The 13,762-nt window shown below is 37.9% G+C and overlaps 1 protein-coding gene across 1 annotated transcript; it reads right to left on the bottom strand.

The window, feature by feature from the left end:
• Nucleotides 1-1,696: 1,696 nt before the first annotated feature.
• FTH1 (ferritin heavy chain 1) lies at nucleotides 1,697-10,232 on the bottom strand. The gene is made up of 4 exons (XM_053720461.1): nucleotides 10,047-10,232; nucleotides 5,382-5,528; nucleotides 3,285-3,410; nucleotides 1,697-1,972 (listed from the first exon to the last, which is right to left on the bottom strand). The coding sequence occupies exons 1-4, from the start codon at nucleotides 10,146-10,148 to the stop codon at nucleotides 1,814-1,816; spliced, it is 534 nt and encodes a 177-aa protein (XP_053576436.1). The 5' UTR covers nucleotides 10,149-10,232; the 3' UTR covers nucleotides 1,697-1,813.
• Between the last annotated feature and the right edge of the window lie 3,530 nt (nucleotides 10,233-13,762).

The raw sequence follows: 13,762 nt of genomic DNA, 5'->3' as shown, positions 1-13,762 counted from the left end.
ATGGCCGCCATGCCCCTCCTAATATTAGATCATCCATCCTCTCTATTGAAAACATCCAATCAAAAATAGATCACGGATGGAAAAACTTGATCGCGCTTTCGTCGTTTAGCGCATGCGCACACGCTGTGGAACTAAAAAACCGGAACCTATCACAAGGACGCGTCTAGCGTCGGAACAAAAAAAACTATAAGGGGAATAGAAAACGTGAAGCGCAGACGGACTTTTGCTTTCACGTCACTTCCGGATATTCGGGCATGCGTATTCACACGCATCTGACGTATGACTGACCGTGCACGAGCATGGATCACAGAGAAGCTCCCAAAAATTTACAAGGAGAAGTGGATGGGCGGAGTTTGGCGGCCATTTATAACGGCTGTAAATAAACTATTAGTTTCAGAGATGTCGGTTGTACAATCAAGAGATAAAGATTAGAGCGGGTGAGTTAGCACTATCAACGATAAACAGTATAAGCGACGCTTAATATAGATGTAGACTGTCCCTTTAAGGTTAATTATAGGAGGAGGGGGCATGCTGCTTAGAAGCCTGTATCTCAGGCATCTAAGCAGCTACAGACCCCCCCAAGATCACCTAACCTTTCCAACAGTGTAAGTCTTGGGGGTCAAAAAAATTATAAAACAAAATATTAGCACCCAGGTGGGGAAAAAAAAAAACCCAGACCTTTTACGTTTATTATAAGGCGGGCTGGCAGACAAAGCCTTCTGAACCGCATCAGCAATAAAATCTTTTATATTCACAGGTATATCATGTACATTAGATGTTGAAGGAACAACAGGCATTGTACTATTACTTGAGGAGGCATTCTCTGCATGTAAAAGCTTGACAACTATTACATACCACAGCTGGAGATATAAATCTCCACAAATTTACAACAGATGCACTTAGCTTTGGTAGAAATGTTATCAGTCAGCAGGATAACAGTGATTTCTGAGACAGGATCAGATTGAGACATCTTGCAAATGTAAGGGAAAAAAAAAAAAAAAAAAAAAACCACAACCCACATAAAAGCAAAGTGATCAATTTCCTTATATGGCAGTTTCAGGAATGGGGAAAAAAATGCAAACAGCATAGCCCTGTGATATAGATAGAAAGAGGCATATAACAATGGGGTTTAAAATAATGAAATTTGGCGCAAAGTATGACGCACAAAGCAAACTGAATTTTTTTGGCGCTAACATCCGGAAATGACACAACCTTGTGCAAGGAACTCTGCGTCAACTAAGACTAAACTTTGGCATTTTGCGCCCTCGAAATTTAATGAAAAAGCATCCGTCTGACATTCACTGTATTCTGGCTTCAAAATGCTGAGAAACGCATTTCATCGTAGAAATCTTAGCACAAACATTTTGAGGTTTGGGAAACTTTGCCCCTCCTGGTAGGATTGTATATCCCATACGTCACTAGTTCATGGACTAGTGCTAATTACATGAAAGACCCTTTACACAAACAGAAGCAAGCTGGAGTAGGTATTCTTCTAAAACATTGGGGCTTGGTTAGGAGTCTGAAAATCAGAGCAATGTTATCTCACACACACTACAAAAAAAATGCAAAGAAAAAAAAAAAAAAAAAAAAAACATGTATAATGTCCCTTTAAATAGTCAAATACCAAATTAGATTTTGGCAGTTACAGCTAACCATTCCACCCAAAATGTTAAAAAATGAGATGCTAACTACAGAGTTAGTTGTAGATTTAGTTTTAATAGCTGCAAAAAATATAGCAACAATTATATGAGACCACAAAATAGTTTAACAGAACACTGGGGAGGAGGACAGCAGAGTAGGGGGACCAGAAAGCTCAGTCATGGTGCTCTGCCAGTGTGTGTTTGTCAAACAGGTACTCGGCCATGCCATTTCCAGGTGCTCCCAGCCTTCGCAAGTTTGTCACATGGTCACCAAGCTCCTTAATGGATTGCACTTGCTCGTCCAAGTAGTGGGTCTCTATGAAGTCACAGAGCTGCAGGAAAGAGAAAGGTGAGACTAAAGCACTTCAGCCAACTGGACAGCTCCAAGTCACTAACCTAACTGGGGGTTTTAGTTCTTACTGAAGCAAGTCCAGAAGACAAGTCTCAGCAGCTTCCTTATCCACTATAGGACAACTTATATGCATTGTATCATAGTGATGTGATGTCACAAGCATCAAGCTCCCAAAATACATGTGCTCACTGATCTGCAGGATTTAGGATTTTCATGGCCACCAAAATCTTTGTGAAAAGCAAACCATCATGTACAAGGACATATTTAAATAAAGTGGTCAATATAAAGTCCCCTGTGACACTAGTGAGCTGTTGCAAGGGGACTCCTGTCTAATTAAAATGAAGTATCAGTTCTTCTCAGGCTTCCCATAGGCTGTGGATTGCAAGTAATCCAAGAATAGTCGCACCAATGAAAATCATGGCAGCCCTCTAGATTTAAAAAGGACAGTCTACACTTGTTTAAAAAGGTGCAATTCCTTTACTACCCATTACACAGCTTTGCACAACCAACATTCTTCTTATCATATACTTTAGAACCTTTAAACCTGCCTGTTTCTAAGCCACTAAAGACAGCCTCTTATCACATGCTTTATTAGCTTTTCACTACAGGGGAATGCTAGTTCATGCAAGCCATTCAGATAACATTGTTCTCACGCCCGTGGGTTGTGGCAGACAATGCACTAATTGGCTTAAATACAAGTCAATAGATAAGTCGTGATCAGGGGGCTTTCAAAAGAGGCTTAGATACAAGGTAATCAGAGGTAAAAAGTGTATTAATATAACCATGTTTTCTGTGCAAAACTGGGCAATGGGTAATAGAGATCATCTTTTTAAACAATACATATATTTTGAGTTGGCTGTCCCTTTAAGGGGCAGGATTGTTTACAGGAATAAACCTGAAGGTATTGCATGCCCTACCAATGATCACACAGTAAAGACCTTATTTGTATGACACTGGGGCAATAAGTCTTATTTTATAATAACAGGGGACCTCTAATTGGGTGAGATTCCTTCTACTTGCATTGGTGTTTAATGGCCACATTTAACAGGAAAAGTTTGCAGTAAAGGGTTACACTAGGACACATATTGAAGCAGGTGTCCCTAACAGATCTACTAGCAGATTATGGTCTAAGTGCTAACTAGTAGATTTCCAGATTGTTTTGTGACTTATTTCCCCTTCAGAGACAGGAACAAAAGCATATACTGCACAAGTAAACATTGGGTGCAATGCACACAGGTAGGTCACACTTCAGGGACTCACTGCTATATCACAGGAGCACATTAGATACTCACGTGGGGATCGTTGCGGTCAGTAGACAGTTTGTGCAGATCTAGCAGGGACTGGTTTACGCTTTTCTCCAGCTGCAGAGCACACTCCAAAGCTTCCAGGCCATTTCCCCACTCATCACGATCTGGTTTCTGTAAACATCAATAGATCAGACAAGCAATTAAAGCATGCAACACAGATCTTACTAAACATGCTTCCCTGGTTTTAAATGAGCAATAGTCTAAATGCCTTATACCCACTTGAGTGACAGATCAGCCCTGCAACATACACAGCAAACACTGGTGCAATAAGCACAGAGGCATAACATTATGAAACATGCAAACACCCCTAACCTTCACTCTGCCAACAGACCAAACACTAAATTATACTTTATTCTCTACCACTTGCTTATACAGTATCAGCAACTACTGCTGTAGAATTATATTACACATAAGCCACCCCCCCACACGCATAGTCACTCCTCCCAACACCTGGAAGCTGCAATTAAGCCCTCCAGTGCTTTATACCTGCTCTCCCACACCAACCCACTCCCTCCCCTATTCCCAACACGGAGGACAGGATTCAGCATGTTAGAGTTGCAATCTTTCGCAATTCAGATAGAGCATGACATTTTAAGTAACTTTCTAATTTACTCCTATTATCAAATTTTCTTCATTCTCTTGGTAGCTTTATTTGAAATGCAAGAATGTAAGTTTAGATGCTGGCCCATTTTTTGTAAATAACCTGGGTTGTCCTTGCTGATTAGTGGATACATTCATCCACCAATAAAAAAGTGCTGTCCAGAGTTGTAAACAAAACAAAAAAAGCTTAGATGCCTTATTTTTCAAATAAAGATAGCAAGAACATAGAAAAAAAAAATGAATAGGGGTAAATTAGAAAGTTGAATGCTCTATCTGAATCACGAGAGAAAACTTTTTTGGGTTCAGTGTCCCTTTAATGTTTTGGTTTGCATCTGTATGCAGATATACTTGTCTAGCTAAGCTACAGATGATTGTAATATTTAACTGCAAAATATATCTAAGATGCAGGAAAACACATATGTCCTCCTATTGGGGGAGTTGGGCACCAAAAGATTAAACTGATTCTGTGTTTGTATTAAACCTCGCATTCTTCTGTCACTTCCCCTCAACTTGTCATGCAGCTGTATCTAGGGAAGTAGGCAGAATCTGTTTCTTGCATTGATAGGGGATCTAACCGGTACCAAGATTATACATAGGTTGACTTTTTCTGCCTTTAGTATTGAGAGAACAGACTTCTCCGCCAACAACACTTAAAAGGGACACTTAAGTCAAACTAAACTTTAAAGGGACAGTCTACACCAGAATTGTTAATTTTTTAAAAGATAGATAATCCCTTGTTTACCCATTCCCTAGTTTTGCATAACCAACAGTTATATTTATATATATTTTTACCTCTGTGATTATCTTGTATCTAAGCCTCTGCAGACTGCCCCTTTATTTCAGTTCTTTTGACAGACTTGCAGTTTAGCCAATCAGTGATGGCTCCTAGGTAACTTCACATGCACGAGCACAGTGTTATCTATATGAAAAACATGAACTAACACCCTCTAGTGGTGAAAAACCTGTTAAAATGCATTCTTAAGAGGCGGCCTTCAAGGTCTAAGAAATTAGCATATGAACCTCCTAGGTTAAGCTTTCAACTAAGAATACCAAGAGAACAAAGAAAAATTGGTGATAAAAGTAAATTCGAAAATTGTTTAAAATTGCATGCCCTATCTGAATCATGAAAGGTTTTTTTGGACTAGACTGTCCCTTTAAATGATTCAGAGCAGGCAGTATTAAGACACTTTCCAATTTACTTCCATTATCAAATTTTGGACCATCTTTACAGTCACACCGAGGGACCACCTTTCACTGAGCATGTGCACAACCTCACAGGGTATACATATACTAGTCTGATCTCATGATAGAGGGGCTGGAAAATGGGCAAAAAAATATAATTTGTGAAAAACATATTCTGAATTTCAAATTAGCAGTAGAGTGCTATTTCATTGTCTTTTTATTATGTACTAATTATGCAATACAACTTTGAGTTGTCCTTTAAACAATCCACAACAAAGTAAAGCAAGCGTCAATTCTCACCCTGACATCCTGCAGGAATATCCTTCCTCCACGTTGGTTCTGTAACTTCATTAGCTTCTCTGCATGCTCCCGCTCCTCATGGGACTGGTGTAGGAAATATTTTGCAAAATTTCTCAGTGCCACATCATCACGGTCAAAGTAATAGGACTGGGGGGGAGAAAACAAAGTTAGCTTCCTTAGTAAAAGTGGTAAGAAAAAAAAAAAAAAAAAAAAAAAAAAAAAAAAAAAAAAAAACACACACAGATCCACAGGTCTAAGTACAGGGATAGGCGCCATAGGGGTCTGAAAGCCTGACAACATAAGGGAAAAAAAAAAAAAAGTAACATTTAGACCAGTATTAAATGGGTCCCCCCCCCCCGTTTGAAACCATTTCTTTCATGGGGGTTCAATAAGTTACTTCTGAGAAGTGTTGAATAAACTAAGTGTACCCAGCTGGAGTGTAGTATTTTGTTCACTGATTTTTGGACTAACGACCTGAGTAAGTTCATCCACAGGTGCAGTTTTTGGCTAGTGCCCCCCCCATTACTTGCAGTGCAAATTAAGGTGCTTTAATATTGTATAATGTGGTGTTGTGACTTACTGCTTTGTTTGTGTGTAGAGAACTGTATTACTGTGTATGTTGCCATATTGAACATCTTATGAGGGATAATATCCTTGGGACCAGCTTGTTTTAAGATAGGTGGTTGTCTGAAAACCAGGATGAGAGTGATGAGACACTAAGACCAGTCATGCAGGCAAAAGTCTGCTGTACCATCACCAGTGCAGATATTTTCAGACACTGGGCAGTACTAGAAGACTTGGGCCTGCAGACCTACTTTCTGCCCAGCAGAGGTCACTGCCATATGCAGAAAAACATTGATTGTTTATTCCACATGTAATGTCCCCTCCCAACCACATGGATTAGAGCCCTCCCATCATCCTTGGAGGTCACTGCGCCTTTGTGTGGAGTGAAGCCATTTGCTGCAGAAGCAACTTAAAGTATAGAAAGCTGAATTAACAGTGCCCTTTTAACACTTTTTTTAAATCTGAAAACTGACTTGTCAAGTGGGATTAAAGACACAATTTAACTCTGTGAATATGTACTAGTTAGAGACATTCTATTTATTATATACACACCACATGCAAGATTAACTTACATTTAAAAAGATGCATATTAAAAGACATCACACATCAGGTCCTGTGACAGAAGGGAAGACCATACACGTATACACATTCTTGCAAGTCTGTAAGTAACATTTCATCTTACAAAGAAAGCTCATGTTGCAGTTGACTTTAGCTGCTAATATATTCCCTTTACGTTTAGATCAATAACTGCACAGGAAACAGAGGGAGGAAATGGTCTTTAAATGCTCTGTGCTAGCCGGATAAGGGGTTCTCTTTAGGCTAATAAGTAAATGGAATTGGGGTTATACGTATATGCACGCTTTTATCAGTAACAAAAAATAAAAAGGTTGTGTGCAATTTCATAAGCGTTCACTGGTACTAAACATAGTACATTCTTCAGCCAACAAGCATGTTACAGAGCTGCATGCGCCATCTTGCAGTCTTCTAGCTTTAGCAGAAACACACTGCTCCTGAGCACGCCTACACGACAGCAGATGGGCTTTATACAGAATGCCTAGCCTTACAGATTCTCTTATGTTCATTCCCAGTGAGATGTAGGTTAGGCTTTGCTGTAAATAAGCACACTTGAGCCAGTATAGCCAAGACTGATACACAACGGCAAACTATTAGAGGCAATATATATTCAAGGACATAGAAGTCAAAATTAAACTGAAATTTTAAACTGAAGTAAAATTTACGATTAAAAAAATTCCAGTTGAAGTCCGTTTAGTTTCTCTCTTGATCTCCTTTGCTGAAGCTTATACTTTTCACATGAGTGCATACTGAGGTAGGCCCACCAGTATACATGTGTCTTAAAGGGACAGTTTGAAAATTAGTTTAATTTCTTGTTTTTGGTAGACATAGTAAAACATGTTTTGTTGGGTAAGTATATAGTGCTTCCTATATTTATAAATATTTTATGGAATACTCCCATTTTTCTACAATGTTTTCCATACCCCCAGACAATATATTCTGGCCTACTGCCCCTCGGTCTGTCTCCCTGCATCCCATTACGCATGCACCAGCCCCTACAATGACATCACGGCTGGCTCACTCCTGCCGCACCTAATCATGTGCACCAACGTCATCGTACTTGGACCAATGGTGTGTGAGAAAAAATCCTAGGTTATTTGCATAAACCTAAATAAGTACTTCCAATTGGCCATAGGGCAGGCTACAAACACTATAGCACAGCCCTTTTGTCTGGGCGGTACAGAGCATCGAGCGAAGTGGGTGAGGGAGCAGTGGGAAGCCCCCCCCCCAAAAAAAACAACAAACCATAATTATGCTTGAAATCTGTCGTTTTTAATAAAGGGACACTCAACGTATGACTCAGTGCAGCAGTTTTAAGACACTTTCCCAATTTACTTCCATTATCAAATTCTGCACACAGTCTTTATATTCACACTTTCTGGGGGAACAAGATCCTATGGACCATGTGCACAAGCTCACAGGGTATACATAAAGTCTGATTGGCCGATATCTCACATGATAGTGGGCCAGATAATGAGGAGAAAAAAAAAGAAAAAAAAAAGTGAGCAAACAAATCTGATTTGAAATTCAGAGTAGGTGTTAATTATGCAATTCTACTGTATTGAGTGGTCCTTTGAGTTATAGCTACTTTATCAAACCAATTAGCCATGACTAAACTGGTCCTTTAAGCACTGTGTATAAAACAGTTACACAAGTATTGTTGTCTGGCAAATGTGTCTGGGAAAGAAAAAAAAAAAAAGAAAAAAAAAAAAAAAAGAAAAGTGTGCTTGTGAGCATTCCTTAGCATGATCATGGAAAGGTGCCAAGAAAAAAAAAATGTATGACGTAAATTTTAATAAAAGGAAACATTTTAAGCTATTGTACAACCTCAGAATTGTGTCATTTTTACCTTTAGATTTACTATTCACTGTGCTGTGAAACATATGGAGAACAAATTAGTCTATCCTTCAAATACAGCAAAAGGCCCCACTTCTGTCATTGGAGCAAGTGGGCACAGATTAGCTGATGAACAGTGGAAATGCAATCTGTATTTCACCCATGCCCTACAGACACAGACTGCCTGGTTTTAGGATTTAAAATAACTTGCCCGGAGATCCAACACATTTTAAAAAGACATTATACACTCATTTTTTCTTTGCATAAATGTTTTGTAGATTATCTATTTATATAGCCCATAAAGTTTGGTTTTTTTGTTTGTTTTTTTACAAAAAATGTATAGTTTTGCTTATTTTTAAATAACTTTTCTCTGATTTTAAGACTCCTAACCAAGCCCCAAAGTTTTATGTGAATACCGTCAGCTACCTTCTCCAGCTTGCTGCTGTTTGTGTAAATGGTCTTTTCATATGCAAAAAGAAGGGGGGGGGGTCTTATTTGCCACTTGCTGTGGGCTTTCCAGCAACCTTTTCAACAGAGCTAAACTGGAAGCTTCTAAGTAAGTTTTTAAACAGTTTTATACTGGATTTTTATATCAGTATCTGTGCATCTTATTCTTTATAGTAGTGTCTATTACATGCAGTTATATGAAAATGAGTGTATACTGTCCCTTTAAACAGCAGAAAGGATTAACCCCATCTGATGAGCCTTATCCTTGCATAACACCAAGTCACTGCCACTCCCATACCTGGCATTTCATCAGCGGCCCTACAAAACATTAAAAACAGATCTTGTGAGCAAATTAAATTGCAAGAGTCTAGCTGTGATCCCTATTGTACTGTTTATAAACAATAGTTAACATCAGTGTTAGCCCCTACAGGGTGAAGGCAATTGATAAAGATAATGTTGACATAATGTTAATAGTCCAAACAGGACGACACATGCTTGTACCTGCAACCACTTGACTCAAACAGAGCCGACTGACCGCATTGCTAGGCATGTAGCCCAGATTTTAATGAGCATGGGACGGCAAACATTAGGATGTCCCCTACCGTCCTTAAAGCGTGGCATTTTCATGACGGCATGGGACGGCCTAACATCCTGAAGAGGTTAACAATCTTGAAAGAATCTACTTGGGAACATTAGAGACAGTATAGTAAAATCGTTTCCCCATGGATTTGTTATACGAACTGCAGTTTGAAGTGTTATATAGCCACAACCCAATAAAATGGGCTGGGGTTGCAGGATGCACAGACATCTTTAGTTTTACTCACTATATTCACATGAAATTCTCTTACTACTATATACACCGAAGAAAATAAGGGGGCAATATCACTGACCCACTGCGCATCAGGAGCACAATTACGTCTATACCGTCTTAAGTATATAGCATTTCTTTAACCATTACAACAGGCACATCGGCTATTTCAAATGGCAAAATAAGGTAAAGGATATGATTTGTTCCTTGGGAATAAAAATGTAGGAAACAAGTCACAGCAGGCGGATCAGCGTTTCTGGTACCGGGGATAAAAAAAACCTACAGCCACAGGAAGACTAGATAAACTGCAGGTAGGTGGTCTTCACATGTACATAGCAGAAGCGGATTGCCACACTAGGGGCAGACATACGGGGGGGGGGGGGGCTACAGCAGGTGCACAGGTAACATGCGCGTGTCACTGCCGCGCGCACACTCACCATAGATAAATACACGTAGGACGCATACAACTCCAGGTTGACCTGCCGGTTGATGGCGGCCTCGCAGTCCTGGTGGTAGTTCTGTCTGACCTGGGAACTCATGATACTATCGAACTCGGGTTCCGTCCAATCACTGTTGAAGCGGGAATCCCTAGATTGCTCTACTCAACACAAGATCTATCTGACGCATTTACCGCGCACACAGCCTCTTATACTAGCATGACGTCCCAAGGCACTGTCATCATTAGATCCGCCCCTAACAACAAGGTACACGCCCACCGACTGCACGGCCATCTTTGCTGAAGGCACTACCAGTAAGCACTTTACATTACAAAGATCTCAACCAGTCTAAACTGTTATATGTGTTTCACATGCTCAAATGGTCTCGTTAATCAGGCTAATTCTTCCTTATCTTTCTTATTTTTCATGGCGGTACATCGAACACTGTAGCCCACACCTAAGATGGCGTCTTGGATGGTAGCCAAATTTTCTTTCAATACACGTTTGTGTTGTTTTGTGGGGGTGGCTATGGCAGATCACGTGGTGTGGTTATGTCAGTCAGACTGTTTCATAAACATGATTGTGCAATGTGGGAAGACGGTTACATATGAAGACAATGACTCAACAGTAATTACATGTACCTGCTGATTACATGATGTATTGAAAAGCCTTGCAGGTCCTGCATGCAATACATTTATGTTTTACTGACTCTGTTACATAAGCAATTTATCCTATTTTTGCGCCTAAAATTACAGGAAAAGGGGACAAAATAAATAATTTATCATTTTATATTGCCATCTCAAAGTGTTTAATTAGTGTCCCTTTAAAGGTATATGAAACTCAAAATGTATATTTCAAAATTCATATAGGACGTGATTTTAAACAACTTTCTATTTTCCTTCTATTACCAAATTTGCTTCATTATCTTGGTATCCTTTAATGAAAGAGCAGAAATGCACTGCTGAGAGCTAGCTGAACACATCTGGGGAACCAATGAAAAGAGACATTTATTTGCAGTCACCAATCAGCAGCTAGCTCACAGTAATGCATTGCTGTTCCTGAGCCTACCTAGGTATGCCTTTCAACTAATGATACCAAGATAAGGAAGCAAATTAAATACCAGAAGTAATATGGAAAATTGTTCAAAATCACATGTTCTGTCTGAATCATGAAATATTTTTGGCGGGTTTCATTTCCCTTTAAATGCTACTAACATTTTTATAGATCGACAGCTAATTCAAACCTGGTGCATTGCGTTTGACTAGGCGCATTCGTGTACCTAAAAAAAGGGGCTAAATTAGCTCTCTTTAGTCACATTTTCAATAGTTTGACTAGCAACTTTTTTTTGTGTGCGCCCAACGCGTTCTTTACATTCACCTTCATCTACCTGCAAGAAAGTTCTCCATAAATACTGGGGATAACAGCAGTTGAAATCATTTATCTATGAGCACGTGTTGTGTGCACGTCATGGAATACTCTGATTTTAGCTGGTATTTCTGAGATGGAAGAAGATTTGCCCACATAATGATTGATATGCTATCAGCATGAATAACTTATATGACCTAGGTATTATATAGTATATGTGCAGCAGATTGTTATATCAGGGAAAACTACTTTATTAGCCCTGTTTTTTAGCAACAAATGAATAAATACATTTATTTACCCTCACAATATAACTCTGCCGTATTCAAGTAATTAAATCCGTTTCTTGCTTCAAGCTCACTTCCTTGCAACCGGCTCACTTCAGACAGTCTCCAGTCCACTTATGAAATTAAAAAGAAAGCATTTTTATACCATAAATAGGGTGCAAATACTAATTAGATTACAGAAATGTATCTTTCTTCGACTGAGCGATCGTATTTGAAAAGGCGCAAAAAAGTGCTTATTTTTTATATAAATGTGAGCGCATATGTGCTCTTCGACATAGGCAAGCTCAGGCAAACGGAAAGGAAAATTACAAAGCGCATTCAATAACACTTTGATAAATCAACCTCATAGTAACCATATGGTTGCTACATAGGGAATAACTCTTAACAACTCAACCTGAGCAAACAGTTATCCTTTGTCCTGTGTGGTATAAGAGGCAATGTTGATATCATAGTTAATTATCTTCTATTATTATTGGGTGTTTTCAAGCAAAATTGCCAAATTATAACAAATGATCCAATTCCTACATTTTAATTTATGAGAACTATTGTTAGTAAATTAAATATTCTACTTCTGTTTGCAACTTTTCATTGGATATGCCACCTAAATACAGACAGAAGCATACCCTGCCCGGCTTATGTCCTGTTCTATTGTATAATTGTCCCTGGAGTCTGCCCAACATTGTAAAACACTTCCCTAAAATGTGGGTTTGGTATAGATGCCAGACTGTGTTAATCAGACATGAGGTCTTTGTTATTCTAATTTATATCATCTGAATCTCCTGCACCTCAAAGTAAAATAGCAGAACGATAACATAATATATCTAAATTGGTTACCTGGCATCCTTGAGTACTTAACCCCTTAACAGCGATGCTCCCTGTATGTCACAAGGGTTTTTTAGCCCTCTAATAGCACAGGGCTTGTCAGCAATGGCAAGACCACGCTGTTACTACATGAATAACGCTCTTAGGCATGCAGAAATAGTGTGGGACCCAAGTTATTTAACGCCTAAAGGCTAAAGCTACAGCTGATGTGCTGTTGTTAAGGGGTTAATATGTTGTGCATATTGTGTGTAATTTACATGAGATGGTTCTGGGTGTAAATCATCATTGGGTGTGGTTAATAATCCCATAATCTTCTTAGTAGTGGTTCTGGTGCAGTACAGTTTCACTGTATATATTTAAAAAAATATTGAAACATCCATTTTAAATGGTGAAAACTCTCAGAACAGAAAAGATTCAGCAAATCCTATATTTTAATCTATAGAGTAAACTGATCCATATTTAAAAACACACAAAAAAAATCCACTAAACTACAGGTTGCATGTTATTAAGAAATACTTTTCTTAAACACTATTTCTCATATTTGTTTAGATAGATAGTGATCTGCCAGTTAATGAGATTTTTCAAATATATATGGATAAAATAAACATTGTGTCATTTTTATAAAGACAATTTGGACAGAGACAGCAAATTAAATAAGTATATAATAAAATATAAATATCCCTCTGGAATTGTAAATGTTGTATATTTAATTTAATGTAGTAACATAAAATGCAATAATATTATATTTAAAATACTATAATATCAAATGTATTTTATTTTTGTTATAATTTTTTTATTATTACCTTTATTTGTAATCAGGCATGAATCCCACAAAGCCCCCCTGAGAACTTACGTAATAATATTGAATTATAAATTAATTCCAAATAATAAAAAATTACATTTTTAATGAAATATTTAAATAACATATTTAAAATTAAATATTCAATTTAACATTTTATTTAATGTATAATGCAATAATGTTACATTTAAATGCTATATTATTATAGTATGAATACCCTATCATTGTATTTTAATTTCATATTTAATTTATAATTTAACATTATTCTATTCAAATGTTATATAATTATACTTTTCATACCCTATAATTTCTCACCTAGTTTCATAATTAATTGATTTTATAATTTAACATTGTTCAAATGCTATATTATTACACTTTGAATACACTAATATTGAATTTTAATTTAGTACATGTAACTTTGTTTCAGCTGTTTGTCAACTATTAGG

The sequence above is a fragment of the Bombina bombina genome, chromosome 7, assembly GCF_027579735.1.
Source record: "Bombina bombina isolate aBomBom1 chromosome 7, aBomBom1.pri, whole genome shotgun sequence".
NCBI lineage: Eukaryota > Metazoa > Chordata > Amphibia > Anura > Bombinatoridae > Bombina > Bombina bombina.
This window is presented reverse-complemented; position numbering and strand designations above follow the sequence as displayed.

Excerpts from the sequence above, each read along its gene's own strand:
- FTH1 (XM_053720461.1), bottom strand. The coding sequence starts at position 10,148 with ATGAGTTCCCAGGTCAGACAGAACTACCACCAGGACTGCGAGGCCGCC. Across the intron at positions 5,529-10,046 it reads CCTACGTGTATTTATCTATG|TCCTATTACTTTGACCGTGA; the intron begins GTGAGTGTGCGC and ends TCTCCCCCCCAG. Across the intron at positions 1,973-3,284 it reads CTGACCGCAACGATCCCCAC|CTCTGTGACTTCATAGAGAC; the intron begins GTGAGTATCTAA and ends TCTTTCCTGCAG.